Genomic DNA, 13,865 nt, shown 5'->3' on the forward strand with positions numbered 1-13,865 from the left:
ACGGGCAAACGCCAGTGTGACCCGGGCAGCTGTCGCGTTCTCGGTTCCGTCACATTCCCCTGCGCTCAGATCTCTGCCCGAAAACGCTTCCTGAGAGCGATCCGGAGAGCGTCCCTGGAATCCACCCGTGTGACGTCTGCCTGCCTGAGCGTGCTGAAGGACGAGTGTAGAAAGGCATACACCAAGGCTTCTGGGACACCCCCTGCTAAGCACTGCAGGTACAAGAATACAAGGTCCCCTTACGGTGACCTTTGTTGAAGTGGGAACGGGGCCACCAGTGATAGCTTATCCTCCCATGTTGTTGCACTCACACAGGCAGACAGATCGGAATCCCCCTGAGGTTGTTGTGAGTGCACCCCTGTGCCCTGTTAATTCTTCGGCTGCTCTGGGAGACCACCTACTTCGGAGGTAAACAGATGTTCCAGCTCCCTGACCTGAACCCTGCACCTTTAGACTGACCCCTCAAATAAGCATGGCCATTCCTGCCACATTTCTGGTTGGATTTACTGTCTGAGGGGTCCTCGGCCTGGCCTTACATCTCGTAGCAGGCGGCTTGTCCCTCTACCCTCCGCCGACTCTCTCTGCCTACCACGGTTTCCCGTTTCGCCGCCTTTCTATGGGACGCGCCGCTATCCTTTCGCTTTGCTTTTAGCTCCTTCATGTTTCCCTTCAGGCTAAGTTACGCGTCTAATGCGCCTCGTTACAGTGACTCTCACGCACAGGATCGCGGGAAACGGTTCAGTGTGAATTTCAAAAGAGCGAGGCTGAGAAACAGCTGCCCTTCCATCCCCTCCATTAAGTGAGCCTCCTCACACAGGCATATCACGTTTTTTAAAACACAAAACGCAAGCCCGGGTTCTTTTTTTCCCCTCCTTTACTTCTACTTCAGCCAGAGGAGAGTTCAAGAACAATGTTGCTCATTCCATTTTGCCTCTTTAGCTCGCAGAGTTTCTGGCAAACGTCCGCCTCTCCCCCGATGAAGATGGATAGTTGGCTGTACCTACGAACCGCTGATCGTTAGGTCTTAGCATGGCCTGGTTTCCTGAAGCCTCTGCCAGGCCGCATCCACGCTCCAGCACGGGAGAGGGAGAGAGCACGGAGCGAAGCAAGCAATAATAGGATACCTCTATCTCCCTCGACCATCTGCACTGCATTTTGTAACGTCCATGATCACTGGCAGGAGCGTGGAAGCTCCCCTCGGCCGAATCCAAGATCCAGACCCACGAAAAACAACCTCGCTCCCGCTTCCTCTGGCCTCTGTCAGAAATGGAGTTCAGTTCGGAATGTCTTAAATCTGCCACTGGACAAAGCCAGAAAAGGTAAAACAGCTCTATCTAAGTGATAGCTCCAAGAATCAAGTCGAACAGTAGGCAAGATTAACCCCTCTGATGGCGCAAAGGCGTGTAAGTGTATAGTTTTATCCCATTAAACTACAATTTGACAAATACCTCTTGCCTTTTGTTAAAAAGTCTTCTCCCTGTCTCATAAACAGACACCGACCTAAAGCAAAAACATTTAAACCAAGAAAAATCTGGACGTAATGCAAGCAGTTACATTTTTCACCCCCCCCCCTCCCCACCCCAACAGAGAGGGAAAAAAAGACATTCCTTCAAAGGACAAGCCAGTTTAATTTTCAGGACTTTTCCATCGACCAGTCCCAGGAGAGTTATTCAAAAGTAAAAGATGATTTGCAAACTCTCGCATATCCATCTTTAAGACCATAGTAGGCAAATAGAAATGGGTACTTTGTCTGAACCAGAAAGTCTGCATTTACCCTGACTACGGGTAGTTACCTGGTTGGTTAGTAAACTGATACACAGCCCATTGAGAGTACTAACTGGATGAGATGGAGACCGGTGCAATCTTGAAACTTCCAAGCAGCTATATTTGATGAACCATAAAGAAAATGACTTATGGTCTACTGGCAGTAGGTCTACTGGTAAGTCACCTCTCAGAAGAATGAAAACTTTAAAACTACACAGGGCTGCAAGCCCATAAAATGTGGTATGTAATCAAATAATATCAAACTATTATTTTTTCCATTACAAGTCACGCACTGTAGTTAAGTGCTAAGCAGATTAAAATTTCCTCTGGAAGTAAAACGGAGAACATGAATTCCGAATGATTTAGGACTTGTGCATGTGTTTGATTTTATAGTTGGATTTCAGCTATATTTTATCAGCTGGGGCTGTAAATACATGTAATGGAAGCTATGCTTTCATAGGCCTGAAAAACACCACCTCTGTGAGTAGCAAAAACAATAAAAAAAAACAACAAAAAGGTCTGCTCGAAGAATTCATTTACATTCAGAAAAAGAAAAAAAAAAAAACAATGCATACCAACAGGCCAATAATGAGGTAAAATTTTAGGTTCCATCTGAAATTTCCGAAACACTAACATACTCTCACATTTGTTTTTTATTTAAGGAGTGTCCAGCGCTTAGCCACCAAATCTGGGTTTAGGATTTCAGTCTTCGACTCCCAGGAATTTATTCCATCCCACAGGGAACATTTTAAAGGAATCAGAAGAGACACTTCACACAATGCCTTCTCAAAGGGTAGCTTAAGTTTCGGTACCAAAGGTAAAGAAAAAAAACTCCATTCAGCAAGTCTTAAGAAGTCACCCAATTTTATGGTCATTTATTCCCTGCAGAGGCTGAGTTCCCCCCCTCTCTCCCACCTCGTCTCAGCACCACTTCTCGCTCAAATCCCATGTAATATGTTTTTTGTCCTCTCATTCTTCCAAAACAAGCTCATACCTGGTTAATGCCTGGACATAAAGTCCTTTTACTTATTTGTCAGTCTTTCTAATTTTCTTTACCCCGGCGACAGCAGGACTACACTTAATCCCAGGATCCACTTCACTTGCTTCTCCTTCCCAGACAAGTCACACTGGTACCTAAGATATTGTTACACCATTTCTTTTTTTTTTGTTTCTGGGAACTGGAACGATTAACTTGTCCTGCCAAAATCCCCCTTCATACATGTGAAGTCATTTATATTTAATAAAACCCACGATATGAGCTATAAGCGCAATAAAAACATAAAGGGAATTTAATTAATGTGAATATGTATGCTTTAGGAGAAACCTTTTATGCACTGCTTACTTGGACTTTGAAACAAAGCTTTGCTTTACATTGCCTTTACTTCATTACTTTTAGGCAAAGGAAACGGTTGAGGGGGGAAAAAAAAAAAGCCTGGAAAACAGAATCTCTCTCCAGCCAGCGAAGCAGCACAGTAAATAAAAACAGGCGTAGCTCACCTCAGCTCTCTGTGTTCTGGGGAGACTGGAATCGGCCTCAATAGCATAAACATCCACCAGGTAGAGGTCCGAGCCCTGCTCCCGGTCCAGCTCAGCAGCAGTCTGGATGACTCCTGTGTGCCGTCCGATGGTGAAGAGGCGACCCACGGATCTGCCGTCGCTGCGCACGGACACAATGTAAAATTCCACCTTGGTGCTGGAGCCTCGGGGACTGGAGGCATCGAGGGAGATGACACTGGTGCCAGGCGGCTGACCTTCCTTCAGGATGGTGATGTACTTGGGCTGCGAGAAGACAGGGCCATCTGCACCCTGCAGAATGATGGTCAGCTCAGACCTGGTAGACTTCCTTTCCGTCCCATGGTCTGTGGCTGACACGGTTAGGCTGTAGATAAGCCTCGATGGTACCAAAGGGGAGGCGACCCGGATGTCCCCGCTGTATCGGTCCATTATGAACGTGTCTGAGTCCCCAGTCACCAACTCATACTCAACCTCTCCATTTGGCCCTTCATCTGGGTCAAAGGCCACCACAGTGGTAAGGATTGAGCCAATCACAATTGTGGACTCAGCCACCAGTGCATTTTGGGAGATAAAAATTGGGACGTTGTCATTTTGATCAGTTACCCAAACTGTAACGTTTTTTAGGGCAAAGCGCCTGAATTCCACTGGAACTGCCTGGTCTGTTGCTTTCACTGTAAGTTCAAAGAGATTGGAGAATTCCCTATCAATATCCTTATTTGTGTATATCACCCCTGTGACAGAATCAATGATGAAGTGGTTTCCTCTTGGTGTCTGTTTAATGATAGAATACTCCAGTTGTCCATTGATGTCTGCATCTGTGTCATGCGCAATTATGGTCATTATCGAGGTAGTGACTGGAAGGTTCTCAGGAATAGACTTAAAAATATCTCCAGGGGCAAAACTTGGAGGATTATCATTAAAGTCTCTGACATGAATAGTCACTGGAATCGATGAGAATCTTGGGGGTCTCCCATTGTCCTTTGCAGTAACGTTTAATTTATATAGGGACTGAGTTTCAAAATCCAGCTTCTTCACAAGAAAGATACTCCCAGTGAACGGGCTGATGCTGAAGGTGCCGTGGTTGTTTGTCGCAGCGATGCTGTAAGTCACCTCAGCATTGTCCCCTGCGTCTGAGTCGGTGGCAGCCACAGATACCACCAGCTCTCCAACCCTCATATTCTCCAAAACATCGACACTCAGAGCAGCTTTAGGGAAAGAAGGGGAGTTGTCATTCTCATCCATAATGCTGATGCTTAACATGCATGAGGAAGAAAGTGGCACAAGTCCCGAATCGACTGCTATGATTTTGAGGGAATAGGATGACGTAGCTTCATAGTCAAGTTTTCCCACTAGAGTGATCTGGCCATTGTTGTTGTCGATCATGAACTGTTTCTCCTCATTTCCTTCCTTAATATAGTAGCGGACTAGTCCATTGTCATTCTCATCAACATCTGAGGCAGACACCCTCAGAAGCTGTGTCATGTTTTGAGCAGACTCAGAAATAGATGCAAGGTAAATGTCTTTAGTGAATTTGGGTGGGTTGTCATTGATGTCTCCGATATAAACTTGTACTTTGGCCTGGTCTTTCAATGCCTTGGGCAATCCTTGATCTGAGGAAATGACAGTGAAACTGAACACAGCAGCTCCTCTCTGCCTCATCAGCGATTCTCGGTCCAGCTGCAGCGTGCTGGTCAGCTCCCCGGTAATGGCGTTCAGTTCGAAGTTTGGCTGCGGTGTCTCAAAGGAATATCTGACCTCACTATTTGGCCCATAATCTTTGTCCTCTGCAAAGACCCGCCCCACTACGGACCCCCTTTTCTGCTCCTCTTCAAAATAGAACACATAATTTGTACTGTTAAACAATGGCCTGTTATCATTCACATCATCCAAGATGACCGTGACATTGACAGTGGCAGTAAGTGGCTCCACTGCCCTGTCTGCAGCCACTACCAGCAGGTCATACCTGTCTTGCACCTCTCTGTCTAACTTATCCTTGATATACAACTGCCCATCGGGAAAAATGCCAAAAACATCCCCATCATTTCCACCAATTATGTCGTACACGATCTCCCCATTCAGACCAGAGTCTTTGTCAGTGGCGTCCACTTGAAAGAATCTACTATTCACAGGTTCTGATTCAAGAATAGTGACCTCATAAGAAAGCTGATGGAACACTGGGGCATTGTCATTGACATCGTACACACTGACTGTCACAATCAGGGTAGAGGTACGCTGAGGAACCCCCATGTCAGATGCCAAAACCTCCACCTGATATGAACTTGTGGATACTTCCATAGGCCCCGTTAAGGTGATGAGACCACGCTTCTCGTGTATGTGGAAAAGGCCTTTTGGGTTCTGCCGGAGGCTATACATCACCATACCATTGGAGCCCTCATCCGGGTCCACAGCCTTTGCCTGGAATATGTGATGCCCAGTGCCCCAATTTTCCACAGTGCTGACATGTTCAACAACGTGGGCAAAATGCGGGGCGTTGTCATTTAAATCCTTAACTGTTATGTTAACAAGAGCCTGGCCTGTTACCTCCCCACCTTTCGCTATAACTTTAAGTTGGTAAAATGATTGCTCCTCCCTGTCTATCAGACTGGAGGCGGTGATCTGACCAGTAACACTATTGATACTAAAGAGGCCCCGCTGATCCCCAGAGGAAATTAAGTAGGTGATATTAGTATTCAGATCAACTGTGGATGCAGACACGGTACCGATTACCGTGTCTACAGCTACATTTTCAAATATCACAAAACTGTAGACACTCTGGCTGAAGGAAGGGGGGTTGTCCTGGGTGTCTATCACTGTTATGGTGACAATGGCCGGGGTACGAGAGCGAAGGTTGCCACCATCACTTGCAGTCACCTGCAACTGGTAAGCTGTCTTTTCCTCCCTGTCTAGCGAAACCAACGTTGTGATCTTACCCGTGCTACTGCTAACATGAAACCTAAAATTGTCCCCGGCTGTGATCATGTACTTTACGGTGCCATTCCTACCCAAATCAGGGTCCGTGGCCGACACAGTAGTGACATAAGAGCCAGGAGGTTCGTTTTCTTTAATGTTGGCAAAGTACTGCAGGGGGTAGAAAACAGGCCGGTTGTCGTTAATATCTTTCAGCGTTATGTTCACTTTGCCAACAGAATTAAGTGGCGGCGAGCCAGAATCCGTCGCGTGGATGTGGAGCAGATATGTTTCTTGTACTTCTCTGTCCAGTTCAGCGGCAGTACTCAGCCTGCCAGAGACGGTATCAAGGCGGAACAAATCCAGCACACTGGGCGGGGTCTCAGGGTCAAAGGAGAACCTCACAGTCCCATTGGCTCCCAGGTCGTTGTCAGTAGCTGACAGTGCCATGAGGTCGGTGCCAGCTGGGCAATGCTCCACCACAGAAACATGATAGGTGCTCTGAGCGAACGTGGGGACTTGATCATTGACATCCGTTATGTTCACAATCAGCGTTGTGTAGGAGATTCTGGGCTGTACTCCTTGGTCTTTGGCACTGATATTCAGCACAATCTCTGACGCAACCTCCCTGTCCAGCAGAGCGGCGCTAGTGACCAGACCGCTGTTCTCACTGATGGCAAACCAGCCCAGACTGTTTCCAGACACTAGAGAGTAGCGCAGGTTGGCATTCTGCCCAGAGTCACCATCTGTTGCTGAGACCCCTTTAATGTAGCTGCCTTTTGGAACGTCCTCACTGATGTCAACCCTGTACAGAGCTTCCTGGAATATGGGCGGGTGGTCGTTGATATCATTCACAAAAATGACCAAACTAGCAAAAGAAGACCTTGCCATAGGCTTTCCGTTGTCAGACACGGAAACGGTCAGGTTATAGGAAGAAATTCGTTCTCTGTCTAAAACGCTGGCCACTTTAATCAAACTAAGATTTGGGACTGGAGACGTATGAACTTCAAAATGTCTTTGCTCATTCCCCCCTAAAATTGAGACCGATATGTTGCCATTAGCTAACGGGGAATCTGAATCTGAGACTGTCAGTAAAGCTACGACTGTCCCAATTGGAGCATTTTCATCAACAGAGGCAAATTTGGAGCTTGTTGGGAAATATCTGAACTTCACCACAGGGTCATTGTCATTAACATCCAAAAGTTTTATGGTTGCCTCTGACCTACCAGAGAGAGAAGGGACCCCACCGTCCACAGCATGAATAGTTAATGAATACTCCTTCTTGGTCTCAAAATCTAAAGTTTCTTTGATAATAATTGTACCTGCTTCAGGGTCAATTTGGAAAGGGGTTCCCTCATCTAAAAAGTACCTGATATCCGCATTGGTTCCCTCATCCTGGTCTTTTGCTGTTATTTGTAATACACTAGAACCAACTTCTGCATCTTCAAAAACAGTGGCTTGGTAGTGGTCCTCGTCAAATATAGGTGGGTTGTCATTTATATCTTGAATTGTCACATTCACTTGAAGGTAGCCAAACCTTTTGGGGTCCCCTTTGTCTTCCACCTCAATTAGGAGCTGATAAAAAGGAGTCAGCTCCCTGTCTAAACCGCCCGTTGAAACCAAGTGCAGGAACGCTCCTTCTCCACTCGGATTGACTGTAATATCCAAACGAAACTTCCCCTGATCATTACCATTCACAATTTTGTAAGTAGTATGATCAACTCCGTTACTCCCAATGTCGGAATCGGTTGCTGTATCTAAAATCACTTGTCTGCCGCTGCTAGCATCCTCCTTAAATGACACCACTATAGATGCGTCTGGAAAAACGGGCAAGTTGTCATTTATATCCATAACTACAATCCTGACTTCTGTTGGATATGTCGGTTGACTGGAGAGCACCACAACATTAATTATATTACTCTGCAAAACTTCTCTGTCAATCACTGACGTTGTATAAATGATGCCAGTAGTGCCGTTGATCGCAAAAAGTTTGTGATTTTCGCTGAATCGGTAGGTGAAGCTCGGCTTTGTTTCTATCGTGCCCACGTAGGTGCCCACGGGCTGCTCTTCCAGCACCTGAAACTCCTGACGAACTTGGCTGGATGAAGATCGCTCCCATAAAGTCCACAGCATCAGCAGAATTAAATAAAATCGATTCAAAGCCCTACCTGAAAGCGCCATGGTCAAAATCCCAGTCCAGCTTTGTATGACAATCTGCTTGTCTCTTATGCATTAAACTTTGATTCCTTTAACAAACGTTTGCAGCAATATTCATGATCCAGCGACTTTAAGTATGAATCCCGGCATAATTCTGATTGTTAAAAGAAATAATCCTTTTTAGTTTTGGGGAAATTATTTCTTCTATTTTCTTTCTTCTTCTTGATTTAAATTGTTCAAGCTGCAAAAATCAGCAAATGAATAATTCCGTGCATCATTCAAGTTGCGAGCGCCGCAATACAATCCCTCTGATTGTCAAAGTGATTCTTCAAACTTTCCCGGAGCAGCAGAATGCATCTCTGCGTGAAACTTTCTTGTTATAACAAAACTGCCATTTCAAACAAAAAAATGCAAATACAAAATAATGTTGTTTAGATAAATAAATGAAGAACTTAATTTCTGGATGGATTAATATTTCGCGAAGTTTAGTTGAAACTCTAAAATAAATTGGAGACAAAATTAAGTGGTACAGGCGGAGCGAGGTTTCGGGTTATTAGCGCCAATCGTGCATCCACGCAGCCTCTAGCTGTATAACGCAGAAGAAACTTCAGTCATTAAGACTGCTTCTTCGTAACTTACAACAAAGCCCCAGTCTGCTCAACTCCCGCCCACCTCGCACGCTATTGGCTATTTCGGCAAAGTCCCGCCTCTTACTGTATTTCTATTGTGCCGTAAACCTGAACTCTGTCCGGCTGTTGTTGATAAGAATGTCAATCAAACTAATATGCGACTAATAAGATGGTAAGTGGGTAGCAGGTAGATGTCTTAAGTACGGCACCGTTAACCCTTATTCTCAGAAACGGAAAGTAGGTCTTCTTTAATAATGTGCGTCAACTTCTACCGTGCGCCTGGAGTAACCCCCATTCATTCTAAACTGTTTCTGGATTATGATGTATTGGAAGTGTTTTAAATTGATGTACTACTTAAAATAATAATAAAAAATTGCTAAACGAAAGGACTAAATTACAGTTATTTAAAGTTAAAGGGAACTGTGATTCCGAACCCCCAATGAACAAGTTTATGCACATCATTAAATAAATGAATTTAATAATGAAATATACCAAAATCAGAAGACTGGAATTGATTAAAATAGGCAATATACAGTATAGCTAGATTTCATGACAAAAAATGAAGATACTTATAGACATCGTAAATTCTTTTCCTAATTCATATTACATTCAATTAAATGCAAAAAGTAGTAATTAAAATAGTAGTTTAACAATTAAAGGACACGGGTACTAAGACTAGGAGTATAGATGTTATTTTACATTATTCTTTTCAAAGAAGAGAGCGAAGCTACTCTATTAGAACTATATATTGTTTGTATTCGACGTTTTTAATTCTCTGATGGTCAAGTGTTGCCATCTAGTGTCCTTAAATTTCATTGCCCGATTTAAACATTTCGTATTAGAACCACATACAATCGCAGTTACGCTGTAATGATATAAAATGTACAGCATTTATTACTGCGAATATATAATCTTATTCTTGATTAAGATTATTTGTGCTTATCAGAAAGATTGTAGGTTGCTCAAATAAATGCAACCTCCTTTGTAATGAGCTGCTGTCGATAATAGGATTTAGAAGCCCTTAAAAACAACAGCAGTTCAGCGGCAATCGAGGTCAACAAGGATATGACTAGACGGGAGTAATTGAATTATACAGCAGGTATAATGGTATCAAAGCAGGTTACTGTCCGATCTCGTCTCCGTGTCCTGCCGCCCATGGCATGCGAACTGTTAAATAAATATCACATTTTTATATAAAATTACTCTAAAATGGTTATATGATGCGACAGAAATCTGTGATGTTAAACATCGAATAAAAATATTTCATTAAACGAATATTTAATTCGCATCGGCCAAACAGGTTCGAAATAGTTCTTTTTTAGGAACAAAATGTCTTTTTGTTGGGCTTTGAATGTCGGTGTACAGTAACGGAAAGCAGATTAAACGGACGTGGGCATGCAGTACTTCAATTTTCTTGTATCACCCACGCCTCAAGACATTTCCCAGTAGAAACATATAGTTAAAATAATTCATCACAGGGCTGACATTAAAAACGGATTTTATTCAGCTTTAAGGGCATAGTATACGTTCATTCATTCATTCATTCATTCATTCATTAAGTCATTATATTGTAAATGATCTGTTATAAATATATAAATATCTGAAGTATCTAATTCAGTCTCACATTGTTATTTTGATTATTTTTTATCTTTGTATCTATATTTGTATCTTTCCTCATAAGCATTACCACACTGATCGTTGGAAGTGTCATACATATAGCAGATTTCAGGGATTTTAAAACAGATTTTAATATAAAACGACTAGTAATAATTAAAAAAAGCATGCTGGTATCATTTTTTTGGTATCGTAATTGATTAATGATTGTCGCCTGGCATCTGTAAATCGCCCATAGTATGAGTGTGTGGATGTCCTGTAATTCCTGGCCATCACATCCAGGGCGCTCCCCTGTCCCGTGCTTCCTGCGATCGCTTCCACACTCATGCGGCGCTTCCCATGATTAGCAGCTGAAGCAGGACTGGATGGCTGAATCGATGCACGTTCCTTAAAAAATTCACATTTGAATGGGAATGATATTTTGCTTCACTATGCGCTTGCGAATTTGAAGTTTACATTTTAAATGTTAGTTTCAGTTGCCAAACAAAGAGAATGTTGCAAAAGTGACATTTGTAAATGTACACGTTTATATTATGTGTGTTGATAGTAAAGCTATAACTGGAATTCTAGATTAGGCTATTGGGTAAAGCCTCAGAAGAGGCCTCACTGCTCTAGGCTAAAGAAAGGCACCTCCAACTCAACAAATCCAAGTCAAGGTGTGTCAAATCATAAAAGTGTAAATGGCATTGGATGAAACATATGCTGGGTTATGCAGCTGTTAGACCCACATGTGTTAATATGTAACACAGCTGATGTAGAAAAAATATATACAATACAGATGTTTTGACATCCACTGCCAGTATTAGTAATTGCTATAAAATCCTTATTTACCAGTGATATGGGTAACATGGCATATAGCTAATTGTAACTGATTTGTATTTCAGTGGCCTGGGAATCAATTAATCAATAAGAACATAACAATAAATCTTTATATAGCACTGTTTTAACCACAGTGTTTACAAAGTGCTTTTCAGACATTTAAAAGAGAGGAATTAAATAAGCATAACAATAAGCACAGAAAGAAATAAAAACAGAAGCAGTTTTAAAAAATAATTAAGGACGATAATAAACTGCCACCAAAACATGGGACTTCAACCGCCATCATTCTCGATAGACCTCTTTAGATCACCCTCTTTGGTCCTCATGCAAGGGGACATGAACCCCTCTCACACTGGGACCCAAAGCCCGTGTCCTCTGGGGGACTCGAGCCCCAGAGTATTACAGAGTGTAATGTGAGGGCCTGCAATGTTTTTGTGATTCGATGCCATCCCAAGACAGGTGATATACGAGATGCCTTCCCAGTCTGGAGCACCATACAGCAGCTTATTCTATAGGCGTCAATGTCCAAGTCAGATACTGAACATCGAGAGAACACTCTGGTCACTGGATGGTGGGTTCTGAGTACATCCCACCAGACCCATTAATGTCATTACTAAATTCTTGCTGTCTGTTGGCAAAGTATTTTAGTTACATTTTTTCACAGAGATATCAATCTGAATAACAGAGCATCTAGCTACCCACTTCTTCCTAGTACTTTATTAAGTCCTTATGACAGATTTCACTTTTTTTCCATTAATTTCAAAATAATGAAAACCATGAATGAACCATGAACATCGCACCAGGTCAGGAGCAACAGAATATTGAACAAAACCGCCAAGCTCTGAAATTGCCCACCACTGGCTTATAATATGTCCTTTGAAGAAGTTACGTTCACAAGAGCGTGTAGGACATTCGTGTAAAAGCTGTGAACCTACTGTGAAACACGGCTGAGTAATAAAAATCCAAAGATCAAAACACGTCTATCAACCAGGGATTGCGAGAGTGCATTAATACGCTAATATGAACCAGAAAAACCCATCATTTTCAAGGCACTTGCTGTCATCAGTCATCCAGTTTAGGACGCCTCCCACCCCATTAAAAAATGAGTTTTCCACTGTGAGGGTGGAAGAACGGTGTGGACATTTATATGGCAAATGTACACTAAATTAAACTTGAATAATGCTAGATTTTTCTTTTTTAAAGGATAAATACACATTGTGTTACAGATATAAATGGTCCTGTAATCCAAAGATGACCTCAAAGTTTCACTTCATGTGTGCTAATGCCAGAGGTGATTCCAGAGACTCTGGGGGCAAAATACTCCATTAGGTCCCTCCAACTGACCCTCCCCCGGCATTGCAATCATTTCAGCATGAAAGCTAAATTAGCAGCAGCCTATCAACAAGAAGAACCAGTGGTATATTTTCACTTTTTGTGAAAAACAGAATACACAAATACCACAGATTTTGTCGTTGCAATGTGCTATGTAACCAGCCGCCCTCTGGGGCCCCCTTACAGCTCAGGGGCCCCAGGCAGCTGTCTGCCTTGCCTGTCCTGTCGCTATACCTCTGGCAGATGCCAGGTATTGTAGACCAGAATGACCAGATCGAAATAAGTTCACCCAGGGCCCATCCTGTTAATTGGTTTTTTGAATATATAACAAAAACTTTATTGTTGGCAGAGACGAGGGCACTGAATTTAACACCAAGCCCTTTTTCAGGGAACGGCCGCGAGGCCGGCCAAACTCTGACATTGAGTATGGTTCTATTGCACAGCTTTATTTGGTTAATATGCCTTTGGGTTCGAACCGTCCTTCTAATTTTCACAGGGGGTTTTCCCCCAGCACGTCGTTTGCATCAGCAGAAGCAAAGACTCCCTGTTTCACGCAGCCCGCTGTCTCTTTGAGCAAACACTGCGGTACTTGGACAGACCCAACTGTGAGCTGAGCTCACAAAGGACACTTTAAAGGAAAAACCCTGTGGAATAGAATGTGGCACGAGGCTGACTGTAGAAGGAAAAAAAACTTTCCATCTGTCTGGTTCTGTGGTCAGTCCATTTGAGCATATATTTCTCAAAGATTGATGTTTAACTCGTTGACGGAATGTGCTCCGGGATGTATTGCCAAATGATAACAATGCCCCTGATGGTGTTAAAATATATTCTGTCGTCAGGAAATGGATGCATTTAAAGAAAACCCCCCGATTATACATTTATCTGATGTGTTTGTCCAAAGCAGCTTACAGTAGAGGGAAGGGTTACATTTTTTGTTTAATGGGGGAGGGGGGGGGTCCCTGCTGATTGAACCCACAACCTTCACATTGTTAGAATAATGCTGAAATTGTGGAGCTATTTGGACATACAAAAATGTTAGGGGGGAGGGTTCCTTCTAAGTTCCTTCATTCTGCGAACCTACGACCAGCATCCTGCAATGGGTAGCTGTCACCAGTAGGTGTCCCCATT

General features: G+C 43.2%; 1 protein-coding gene across 1 annotated transcript in view; it reads right to left on the bottom strand.

Moving 5' to 3' along the window:
• Positions 1-8,948, bottom strand: part of fat4 (FAT atypical cadherin 4) — a 78,903-nt gene extending 69,955 nt beyond the window's left edge. The window contains exon 1 of the mRNA XM_023795854.2: positions 3,262-8,948. Within this exon, the coding sequence (XP_023651622.2) occupies positions 3,262-8,367 (5,106 nt within the window). The 5' untranslated portion in view covers positions 8,368-8,948. The remainder of the gene's footprint in view (positions 1-3,261) is intronic.
• Positions 8,949-13,865: the final 4,917 nt, after the last annotated feature.

This window comes from Paramormyrops kingsleyae, chromosome 12 (assembly GCF_048594095.1).
Source record: "Paramormyrops kingsleyae isolate MSU_618 chromosome 12, PKINGS_0.4, whole genome shotgun sequence".
Taxonomy (NCBI): domain Eukaryota; kingdom Metazoa; phylum Chordata; class Actinopteri; order Osteoglossiformes; family Mormyridae; genus Paramormyrops; species Paramormyrops kingsleyae.